Source organism: Scyliorhinus canicula, chromosome 3 (assembly GCF_902713615.1).
Source record: "Scyliorhinus canicula chromosome 3, sScyCan1.1, whole genome shotgun sequence".
NCBI classification, from domain to species: Eukaryota; Metazoa; Chordata; class Chondrichthyes; order Carcharhiniformes; family Scyliorhinidae; genus Scyliorhinus; species Scyliorhinus canicula.
The window spans coordinates 74,547,458-74,560,296 of NC_052148.1; the positions used below are offsets into that span (position 1 = coordinate 74,547,458).

The 12,839-nt window shown below is 45.0% G+C and overlaps 1 protein-coding gene across 2 annotated transcripts in view; it reads right to left on the minus strand.

Moving 5' to 3' along the window:
• ca9 (carbonic anhydrase IX) overlaps nucleotides 1–12,839 on the minus strand; it is a 191,918-nt gene that overhangs the window by 102,460 nt on the left and 76,619 nt on the right. For both annotated transcript variants that reach the window (XR_005459945.1, XM_038790747.1), the window contains exon 5: nucleotides 7,603–7,695. Coding sequence is in view for 1 of the 2 variants with exons in the window: in XM_038790747.1 (XP_038646675.1) it covers nucleotides 7,603–7,695 (93 nt within the window). In the remaining variant the exon portion in view is untranslated. The remainder of the gene's footprint in view (nucleotides 1–7,602; nucleotides 7,696–12,839) is intronic.

Genomic DNA, 12,839 nt, shown 5'->3' on the forward strand with positions numbered 1-12,839 from the left:
GCAGGATTCTGATCCTGACAGCCCAACGGACCCCGATGCTGACTGACTCGAGTCTCCGTATTGGGTGGGCATAATCACCACACGCAAGCTGGTCTCCACCGTGCCTGCAAACCGCTTTTCAATCCTGAATGTGGTCCTGACGACGAGTGGTGTGCTGTCATCACAGTCAACCAGTCTCGCATCCGATTCAAATTGGACACTGGCGCGTCTGCGAATCTCATATCACAGTCAGACCTTGACAGCATCCAAAACCAACCTAGCATTCTTCCACCAGTCTGCCAGCTCCTTGACTACAATGGCAATGCCATAGCTGCCAGTGGATTATGCCAGCTTGCTGTATCTCACAAGGCAATCAAGGCGACGTTACGATTTGACGTCGTCCGGCCTGACAAGGCATCCCTGCTCAGTGCTCGCGCATGCAAACTCCTAAATCTGGTCCAGCGTGTCCATGCCATGTCCTCAAAACCAGCAACTGCCTCGCCCAATGTAAATCTCCAGGCTGAGATAGACGACATTCTCACGCAATACTACAGTGTGTTTGATGGGATGGGCATGCTTCCATATCGCTACAAGATACTACTCAAGCCGAATGCCACCCCAGTCATCCATGCACCACGCCAGTGCCGGCTCCTCTCAAGCATCGTCTCAAAACGGAGCTACGAGAATTCCAAGACCAGGGCATCATTTCAATGGTCAAGGAACCAACAGACTGGGTCAGCTCCATGGTCTGTGTCAAGAAGCCCTCTGGTGAACTCCGCATTTGCATTGATCCCAAAGACCTGAATCGCGACATCATGTGAGAGCACTTCCCAATCCCGAAGCGAGAAGAATTAAACTGTGAGATGGCTCATGCCAAATTTTCTGGCAGTTTCTGGCAGCTGGACGAGTCCAGTAGGAAGCTGTGCACGTTTAACATGCCGTTTGGCAGGTATTGCTACAACCGCATGCCTTTCGGCATCATTTCAGCTTCCGAAGTCTTTCATCGAATAATGGAGCAAATGATGGAAGGCATCGAGTGGGTGCGAGTCTATGTGGACGACGTGATCATCTGGTCCATGACGCCCGAGAATCATATTGTTCGCCTCAGACAGTTTTTCCAGAGGATCCACGGAAATGGCCTCCAGCTCAACAGGGCCAAATGCTCGTTTGGTCGGTCCACTATCAAGTTTCTGGGTGACCACATTTCACAGCAGGGTGTGCAACCTGATGCTGACAAGGTACTGGCAATCAATGCCATGAAGACCCCAGAGGACAAAAAGGTTTCCTTTTCCTTGGGATGGTAAATTTTCTCGGAAAATTAATTCCTAACATGGCATCCCACACCACAGCCCTCTGGCATCTCGTAAAGAAGTCCACAGTGTTCCAGTGGTTTCCCGCACATCAAGCGGAGTGGCTTGAACTGAAGGTGAAGCTAACCATGGCCCCAGTACTTGCGCTCTTTGACCCAACCAAGGATACCAAGATATCCACAGACGCAAGCCAGGACGGCATTGGGGCGGTGCTCCTCCAGAGAGCCGACTCCTCGTCCTGGGCTCCAGTGGCATATGCCTCCAGGGCCATGACTCCGACCGAGCAACGGTATGCCCAGATCGAAAAGGAGTGCTTGGCTCTCCTGACAGGAATAGTCAAGTTTCATGACTACGTATGCGGTCTGCCAAAGTTCACGGTGGAAAGAGACCACAAGCCCTTAGTCCACATAATCCAGAAGGATTTAAATAATATGACACCTCGGCTGCCTCGAATTCTTCTTCGTCTCCGCCGATATGACTTTGAACTCGTCTCCACACCATGTAAGGAGCTGATCATCGCGGATGCCCTATCCCAACCCATCGCCACACCGTGTGAACAGGGCCACTTCATTCACCACATTGAGGCACAGGTACAGTTGTGTGCCAGCAACCTCCCAGCCACTGATGAACGAGTTATCCAAATACGCGAAGAAACTGCCAAAGATCCTCTACTGCAGCGTGTGATGCAACACCTCGCCCATGGCTGGCAAAAGGGGCAGTGCCCACTGTTCTTCAACATTAAGGACGAGTTAAAGGTTGTTGAAGGGATCCTTTTGAAAGGGGATAGTATCGTAATTCCCCAAAGCTTGGAAACCATGGTACTCAGACAGATCCATGAGGGTCACCTTGGGGTCGAGAAATGTCGAGGCAGAGCTCGACAGGCAGTTTACTGGCCTGGCATCAGCCAGGACATTGCCAACACAGTCCTCAACTGCACAACATGCCAGAAATTCCAACCAACCCAGCCCAAGGAAACGCTGCAACAGCACGAGATCGTGACCACTCCGTGGTCCGACATTGCACGATCTTACCACTTCAGGCATATCACATCCAGTCTCCATTACCCGCAATCAAACGGGGAGGCCGAGAAGGGGGTCTATATTGTCAAGCGGCTGCTTTGCAAGGCTGCAGACTCAGCCTCTGATTTTAACCTGGCGCTGTTGGCATACAGGGCAACCCCTCTGTCAACTGGTTTGCCTCTGGTGCAGTTGCTCATGAACCGCAACCTGCGAACAACTGTTCCAGCCATCCACGTTCAAGACCTTGACCACCTCACGGTGCTGCAGAAAGTGCAGCGATCCAGGGACCAGCAGAAGATCACGTATGATGCTCCTGCCACTGATCTGCCTGCGTTGACTCCAGAAGATGTTGTTCGCGTCCCGTTGCCTGAGGGAGGCTGGTCAGCCCCAGCTGTTGTCGTCAGACAGGCTGCCCCCAGGTCTTTCATTGTTCAAATGGCTGATGGCTCCATTCTTCGGTGCAACAGGAGGGCGCTGCTCAAAGTTGCCTGCCCACCACCTGACCGCACTTCTCCGCATGTCATCATGCCGCCTCAGGACATCTCGCACCACGTGGCCACCGATCCGGCAGCAGTCCCGCCTGTCCACGAGGCCACCGATCTGGCAGCAATCCTGCCTGTCCAGGTGCCGCCGTCCCCCCCCTCCACCTCTGAGGCGATCGACAAGAATTCGTCGCCCACCACAAAGACTGAATCTATAGACTTATTCCTGGAAATTTGTTCCGTTTGCTCTGTATCTGCACGATAGACACCTTCCCATGTAACTATGTTCGTTCACGCACCACTTGCACATAGTCACACATGTATATACAGCCACATTCCAAAATTTATTTCAAAAAGGGGAGATGTCATAATATCCACTCATGGATATAATGAGATGCAGACAGGCAGTGATTGACACACAGGATAACCAATGAACACACATGACACAGAACAACCAATCACCAGACAGGACACTACCACTATAAAACACACGCGGCATTAAGACTCTGCCTCTTCTCACTGGATACAGCTACAGAGATAGTTAGAGTACATAAGGCGATGAGCACCATCTCCATGTGACAGAGAGCTAGTCTGGTCAAGCCAGTGTGAGGGTATCAGTTTAGATTAATAGAGTGTCAACCCACAGCACATTATGTACAGCAAAAAGCAAGTTCAATAAAACAGTGTTGGACCATCTCCTGTGTCGGAAGCCTGATTCGAGTCTCACTGCATCTAGTTGCAGTCGATGTTAGACCAACTCAAATAACACATCACAAAAATCAGAAAACGTGATTGAAGAGATGAATCTCAAAGACACATTTTTTATAGATGTATATCTAGTGAAGATAAGCGTTATAATGGGATGCAATCTAAACAGTCTTCGAAGCAAATTTTCAGTAATAGCAATGTAAATATAAATGTTCAAAGTGATAACTGGACAGTTCCTCTGGTGATTAAAAACATGTTCATCAATGGTAAACACAACACAGGAATGAGATTTAATCTTCTAAGCTTATCGGATATCCAAGAAGTGACAATTAAACTGCACGTTTTAAATAACACGGTACTTTTGAAGGATTACAAGGGCAAAAAAATTAACACGTTCGGAGTATGCGACCTTGAGGTCAATGTAAAGAATAAAATGCATAAAGTGAAGTTTTCCATTGTAGGGGCTCAGCGTGAATCAATACTGGGAGTGGAAGCATGTGAAGCACTCAAATTTGTAAATAGAGCACATAGTGCTGACTGTGCTGTAACCACGCAAAGTACATCAGTGGATTCAATCCTGAAAACATTTCCAGAAATATCTCAAGGATTCCGAGGTTTGCCATTCACGCATCAGATCCAATTGAAGGTGTAATCCAATCACAACCAGTAATACACACACCAAGACCAGTACCAGCTCCATTAAAGGAACGACTGAAAAATTAATGGGATAGAATGACAAATCTGGGGATGATAAAACAAATTGAAGAACCAACAGATTGGGTAAACTCATGGTTTGCGTGATAAAACATATAGAACAGGCCCTTCGGCCCTCAATGTTGTGCCGAGCCATGATCACCCTACTCAAACCCACGTATCCACCCCATAACCCAACAACCCCCCCCCCCCCCTTAACCTTACTTTTATTAGGACACTACGGGCAATTTAGCATGGCCAATCCACCTAACCCGCACATCTTTGGACTGTGGGAGGAAACCGGAGCACCCGGAGGAAACCCACGCACACAGGGGGAGGACGTGCAGACGCCACACAGACAGTGACCCAGCCGGGAATCGAACCTGGGACCCTGGAGCTGTGAAGCATTTACGCTAACCACCATGCTACCCTGCTGCCCCTTGTATTTTGTGATGAAACAAAATAATGACCTGAGAATTTGCATGGGTCCCAAAGATCTCAATTTAAATATTAAGAGAGAACATTATCTTATTCCGAAAAGAGAAGAGATCATCGCAGGGTTTTTAACAACTCAATTTGAATGAGGATAGCACAAAGCTGAGCACCTTCAACACTCCATTCGGGCAATACTGTTTTCTCAAAATGCCATTTGGTATTATTTCAGCACCTGAAATTTTCCATAGGGCGATAGAACAAATTGAAGGAGGAATTCCAGGTGTTAGAGTGTATGTAGATGATATCATCGTTTGGGGTTCAACAAGAGAGCACGACGAAAGGCTCATCAAAGTGCTGAGAAGCATCAAAAAGTATTAAATAAAGCCAAATGCCAATTTGGTGTCGAAGAAATTACATTCTTGGGAGACAAGCTATCTGCTCAAAGTGTACAACCAGACCAGGAGAAGATAAAGGCTATACTAAACATGCCACATCCGACAGATGCTAGATATGATAAATTTCGTAGGAAAATTTATTCCTAATTTATCAGCAAAAATGATATGCTTCATAGAATTTGCAGTGCAGAAGGAGGCCATTCGGCCCATCGAGTCTGCACCAGCTCTTGGAAAGAGCACCCTACCCAAGGTCAACACCTCCACCTTATCCCCTTAACCCAGTAACCCCACCCAACACTAAGGGCAGTTTTGGACACTAAGGGCAATTTAGCATGGCCAATCCACCTAACCTGCACATCTTTGGACTGTGGGAGGAAACCGGAGCACCCGGAGGAAACCCACGCACACACGGGGAGGATGTGCAGACTCCGCACAGACAGTGACCCAAGCCGGAATTCGAACCTGGGACCCTGGAGCTGTGAAGCAATTGTGCTATCCACAAGGCTACCGTGATTGAGGGAAATTATCAAAAAGGATACTGTTTTCCGATGGGCTGAAAGACACGAGCAGGAGTGGCGAATGCTACAGGAAGAACTGACAACAGTTCCAGTGCTGACATTTTTTGACCCCACAGAGAAGACAAAAATATCGACAGATTGGTCGAATGATGGGTGGGAAACAGCGCTTTTGCAGCAAGACAATGATGAAGATTGGCTTCCAAATGCCTATTCTTCAAGGTCAATGGCTGACACACAGTGTAGATATGCTGAGATCGAGAAAGAATGTTTTGGTCTGATAACGGTTTACACAAATTCCACGATTATGTATTTCGCCGACCAACATTTTTAGTTGAAACTGATCATAGGCCACTTGTAGCGATAATAAAGATAAATCTAAATGGGATGTCACCAAGAATACAATGTCTGATGATAAAGTTACAGAGGTATGACTTCAATCTTATATACTCCAGGAAAACATTTTGCTGTAGCTGATGCACTCTCACAAGCTACGGATATGGAAGAACAACGCATGGATGAGGAGGTGCAAGTACACGTGAACAAAACTCTTCCAGTGTCCGACGCGGAATCAAAATTGATCAGAGAAGAAACCAAAAAAGATGAAATGTTACAGAGGATCATAAAATATCTCAGTGAGGGATGGCCAAAAGGATCCTGTTCAAAATACTACAATGTTCGAGCAGAGCTAAGTGCTTCCAATGGTTTTTTGTTCAGGCAAAACAGGATTGTCATACCACAATCTTTAAGTGGATAGTTGCATTTGTAGTAGCTCTTAGATAATAGTAATTTATAGTTAGTAGATTTTGATAGTTTCCTTATTGTTATCTGACCCATGTTATTGTTTAACAATAAACATTTAACTACTCACGAACCAGACGTTCTCTAGTGCACTAATTCCATCCAGCCAAGCACCAGGACGTAACATCACAGTCACAACTAATACCATTTGTCACTTTGATGAGAGATATTTTAGTAAAATAGCAAGGCCCTGCTGATTTGGGCAGCTTTGAACATGAAGTTCCGGGAAATGAATTTGGAAGGTGACAAGGAAATTGGAGAGGAAAGGAAGGTTTGAGATGTGATGGGTTTGTTTTTAAGGAGAGGCCTAGGCTCTATGTTCTTGAATTCTCTACATAAATCTCACCTCCGTTTGACCCTCCTTTCAATCCATCACTTTGAGAAAACCTTTGGTCACCTCTCCTAGTCGTTCCTCCTTTTGCCCAGCATCCATTTATTTCTGATAGTCCTCTCTGAAGAGCTATCAGCAAGAGACTTTGAGCCTCTGGAACTCTCTTCCTCAAAAGGCAGCACATGCAGAGTCCTTGAATATTTTTAAGGCAGAGCTAGGTAGATTCTTGATAAGCAAGTGGATCAAAGGTTATCGGGGGTAGGCTAGAATGTGGGGTTAAGGTTACAATCAGATCAGGCATGGCCTCATTGGATGGTAGATTAGACTCGAGGGAATGGTGACCTACTCCTGCTCCTAATTCACATATTCGTCTGAATATTGTATCAATATTGAAGGTAATATATAAATGCAGGTTATTACTATTTTCACGTTGTACCTTGATAAATTTAAAATTGTGTAGTTGCAATACTATCTAGATCTATTACAGGAGGATATTTCCCACTCCAATATATTTACAAAGGCATGGACATGGTTGGTTTGGTGCTGACAATAGTCCTTAAATTATCCATATCTAAAATATAGCCAAATCTGTAACTTGTGAACACAGTGCACAGGAATCAGTACCCCCGACTACTATATGATTTTTATGTTAAAATGTTACATTGTCATCATGTGCCGTGTCTACTTTTTGGTGACCGGTACCGACAAGGTTGAAAATAGTAAGGGAGAAGGTGTGATAAACCACAATGGAGAAGCTAGCATGGATTTTGAAGTCCTGTACATTGCAAGAAAAAGAGATAATACGTTGAAGAGACTGAATGTAAGTACAAAGAAAACGGACCAGATGGGGGAGGGAGATTTACAATTTCTTACTGAAAGATAACTCTAAAAGAGAATAACCAAAGTCCAACTTGGCATGTTGATGACACCTTACCTGAAATAGTACGGCCAGCACAGCAAGGCCATCTGCTTTCTGTGCTGCATCAATCAAACTTCCATATTTGGCAGCAAAATGAACAACGTGCATCTGCAGTAACAATAAATACATAATTACAAACCTAAAGATTCCAACTATTGGGTTCATTCTTATCACTGTAACAGCGAGAGTTTGATCTAGGACTTCTGACCAATGCTGTCCCTAAAAGCTGTCAATTTACTGGGTAGCTGCAGGTTTTGATGAAATTCTATCTCATCTCACAGACTTTCCACCAATTTCTTCTGCTATTCTTTTATCTGCATTAACAAGTGTGCGCTTTTGATATTCTAATCTAATAGTATTACAACATCACTCAATACTGAGTTTCAGGACACACATCCTTGTTCAGCCTCTTAATATTTTATACTGGGCCGTGGGAGGCATGGTGGCACAGTGTTTTGCACTGTTGCTTCACAACGCCAGGGACCCGGGATCGATTCCCCATTTGGGTCACTGTCTGTGTGGAGACTGCACGTTCTCCCAGTGTCTGCGTGGGTTTCCTCCGGGTGCTCCGGTTTCCTCCCACAAGTCCCAAAAGATGTTCTCGTTAGGTGAATTGGACACTCTGAATTCTCCCTGAAGTCTACCCGAATAGGCATCACAGCGTGCCGACGAGGGGATTTTCACAGTAACTTCATTGCAGTGTAAGCCTACTTGAGATAATAATAAAAATTATTGATTATTATTACATTATTTCAGCTCAACACATTAGAAGGGGTCTTGTGGCAGAGTCCCTACCTCTAGGTTCAAAGTCCACACCAGGACTTCTTGGCCATGGAATTAACGTCCATGATACAGTTCAAAGGGCATGTAATGAGTCTGAGATTCCTTCCACCACCTCCCTACTATTCCCCGGAGTGTGGTGGAGGGGGGGGGGACTGTGCATGAAGATATGCTTTAAAGGAGAAAGGAGATTGCAACCCCTGAATTGGATGATGCATCTAGAGAGCCCAGGATGGACATCTGGCTGATCTTTGTGGTTGGGATGATTGGAATAGATTTTGCTGAAGTCCGACCTGAATCTGACTAAATCCAATATTTGGCTGGTATGTTGGAGTGGGGGTTCTCTGGCAGAAGGCCACAGCTGGGAACTTGTAGGAATGGTCCTCAATTGAAGATATTTGGCCTCAAGCCATGATTGGGGTCAGGAGAGGAGAAAGAGTCCAGATCAAAGGATATGGGAGGAAGGTGGGATTAGGCTGTTGAGTTGGGATGATCAGCCATGATCATAATGAATGGCACAGCAGACTTGATAGGCGGAAGGGCCTCCTCCTGCTCCTATTTTCTATGTTTCTAAGAGCCAGCAGAAAGGTACAGGTCTAAAGGAGCACTCCTGTTCCTCCTGACCTACAAGAATGAAATGTTTCAAACTTCCCTGTTTGGCCTCTCCTGGCCCATGATCCAGTTCGTGACAGGCCTGGCCTGACAAAGAAATTGTCACTACTCTCCTGCTCAGGCCTCCCACCCTCGCAGTCTCATGTATATTTAAGGAAGGTCCTTACTTTCTGCAGGCTGGTTATAATTAGAACATAGAACATAGAACAGTACAGCACAGAACAGGCCCTTCGGCCCTCAATGTTGTGCCGAGCCATGATCGCCCTACTCAAACCCACATATCCACCCTATACCCGTAACCCAACAACCCCCCCCCCTAACCTTACATTTATTAGGACACTACGGGCAATTTAGCATGGCCAATCCACCTAACCCGCACATCTTTGGACTGTGGGAGGAAACCGGAGCACCCGGAGGAAACCCACGCACACAGGGGGAGGACGTGCAGACTCCACACAGACAGTGACCCAGCCGGGAATCGAACCTGGGACCCTGGAGCTGTGAAGCATTTATGCTAACCACCATGCTACCCTGCTGCCCCAATTGAAACATGGTGGAAAAGTAGCAGGATCAGGAAAGGTCAATGATTGGCCTCATTTTATTTGCTCAGTTGCCTCATTCCCATCAGGCGGGCAAATTAAAATTGGGGTCTTCAACTTGCATATTACACTTCACTCTGTTTTCACGGGCATAGGAAACCACTATCCACAGACACGGCAAAAACTGTCTTTAACTTGAGCCTGACCCAGAAAGCAAACATATGTGGCTAGCTCAATGTCTTCATCTATTTGGTTTCCTTAACATGCTGGCAAAGTTATATGCTTATGTCTTCTAGGTTGAATGAAACACTGTTCTTTAAGTAGATTTTGTCACAAATTCTGCTGGGTGCCTGTTAATGCAAGATTCACACTGAAAATCTGAGATGTGACTCGTTAAGGTATTAACCCTATTAATGAAAGGGTTAAAATTTTAACACAGCTAAGAAAAGTTTTGCCAAGTGCAGAGAGAGAGAAACTTTTACACAGAACTCAAAGGCCTTGAGAAGACTTTCCCAGACTTACCAGACAGGGAGACAAAGCCTTGAAACTATTTACATGCTTTTTAGAAAAACATAATATGGTAGTCAATGATGTTGTTATTCTTAAGGCAAGAGATTTTCTTTAAATTAGACTGTCAGATTTACACAGAATTCATATCTGCAAGAAGGATCAAGGTCTTCATTAAATCTTCCCCCAGCTGAGACAAAGGTGGAAACTATGTTGTATGCTTTGATCGTAAGTATAAACGTATTTGTTTAAATATCCTGAATTTATTTCTAAGTGGACCTGTATGTACTTTACTTTTAGGTTAACAGATTTGTACTTTGAATTTATATTTCATGCAGATTAGATTATCTGGCATTTACAATTCCAATATTCCAACTATTACTGCAATGAAATGCCAGATATAAACTTGAGATTAAGCATTCTTAAATAACCATGCTTACAATATTTTTTCTTTTAACTTGTAGAGATGATATTGGTCAGATTTTAGTATCTTTAACTCAACTCTCCCCCCCCCCCCTCTCCCCCCCCCCCCCCCCCCCCCCCCAACCTTGGTAAAATAGAACGTTACCAATATCACCTCCATAAGTAAAAAGAGAAAATACTGCAAGCAATTAAAATGTCAGGTGGAATCTTTGAATATTTCTCTCTGCACTGCACTAATGGTGATTACGAAACTATTGTCGATTGTTGTAACAATGCATCTGGTTCACTAATGTCCTTTCTGGAAGGAAATTATATCAACAGGTCAAAGATCCAGCAAGGGGTGGTGCAATACTAAATCTAGTTCTGGGAAATTGAGCCAGACAGGCGCTTGAAGTAGCAGTGGGGGAGCGTTTTATTGATAGCGACCACAATATTATCCATTTAAAATTTGTCATGGAAAAGGAAAAAGATGGTCTGCAAAAAAGGGTTTTGGATTGGGGGAAGGCTGATTTTATTAATATAAGGCAGGATCTGGCCAAAGTAGACTGGCAACAGCTACTTCTGAGTAAATCTACAGCAGAACAGTGTGTGGGGGGGGGGGGGGGGGGGGGGGGGGAGGCATTCAAAATGGAATTGGTGAGAGTACAGGTCCAACATGTTCCATTTTGGATGAAATGTAGGACAAAAAGTCCACAGCACTCTGGATATCTAGGAATATTCAGAACTGGATAGGAAGGTAAAGTGAGTCTTTTACAAGGTACAAAGGGAGCAAATCTACAGAGGCCCTTGTGGAGTATAGAAAGTGCAGGGGGGATCTTAAAAAAGGAATTAGGAGAGAAAAAAAGGGCCATGAAAAATTACTGGCTGGTAAGATTAGGGGAAATCCAAAGATATCCCATAAGTATATCAAGGGGAAGAGAATTACCAGAGAAAGAGTGGGACCCATTAGGAACAATGGGGTAATCCTTGCGTTGAGCAGGATGACATTGGTAGGGTGTTAAACAAGCACTTCAAATCCATCTTCACTTTGGAGAAGGAGGGTGTTGGTTCAGAATTCCAACAGAGGAACTGTGAGGTTCTTGAGCAATTTGACATAGGGAGTGAGGAGGTTTTGGCAGGCTTAAACGTGGACAAATCCCAGGTCCAGATGAGTTATCCCAGGCTACTGTGGGAGGCATGGGAGGAAATTACAAGGGCTCTTAATTCCTCTCCGGCCACAGGGAAGCTAATATGGTTCCACTTTTCAGGAAGTGTGGTACAGATACGATGGGCCGAATGGCCTCCTTCTGCACTGTAAATTCTATCAAAAAAATAAGCAGTGAGGAAATTACAGACCAGTGAGTCTCACATCAGCGATCGGGAAACTATTGCATAAAATTCTGTAGGACAGAATCAATCTTCATTTGGAGAGGCAATGTTTGATCAGGGATAGCCATCATGGCTTTGTCAGAGGGAGGTCATGCCTAAAAAAATTGATTGAATTTTTTAGGAGACGACCAGGTGTGTAGATGAGGGAAGTGCATTTGATGTCGTTGATATAGATTTCAGCAAAGCCTTTGACAAGGTGCCACATGGGAAACTGATAAAGAAGGTAAAAGCACATGGGATCCAGGGAAATGTGGTAAGTTGAGTCCAAAATTGGCTTAGTGATAGGAGACAGTGGGTGGTGCAAGAAGGTTGTTTGTGTGATTGGAGGCCAGTGACCAACGGTGTACCACAGGGATCAGTGCTGGGTCCCTTTTTGTTTGCGATATATATAAACGATATCTAGATGAAAATGTGTTGGGGGGGGGGGGGGGGTGAGAAGCAAGTTTGCATATGACACGAAGATTGCCCGGGTGGTTGACAGTGAGGAAGAAGGTCTTAAGTTAAAGGAGGGTATAGACAGATTCGTCAAATGGGCAGATCAGTGGCAGATGGGATTTAATCCTGAAAAGTGTGAGTTGATGCGCTTTGAAAGGAGTAACAAGGCAAGGGAGTACTCAGTGAACAGCCAGACACTAGGATGCTCAGAGGAACAGAGGGATCTTTGGGTACTTATCCACCGATCTCTGAGGCAGCAGGACAGGTTATTAAGGTAGTTAAGAAGCCATACGGGACACTTGCCTTTATCAATCGAGGTATGGATTATAAGAACGGGGAGGTTACGTTCTTATTAAATTATTCTATTAAATCTGCCATCCTTACCTGATCTGGCCAACCTGTGACTGCAGATGCACAGCAATATGGTTGACTCTTAACTAGTCTCTGAAATAGCCAATGGAGACACTCCATTGGGCAATTAGGGATGGCCAACAAATGGTGGCCCTGCCAACGATGCCCACGTCCCGTGAAAGAATGAAGAATGTTTGATGAATATACTAGCATCATACTCAGAATAATATCTAATTT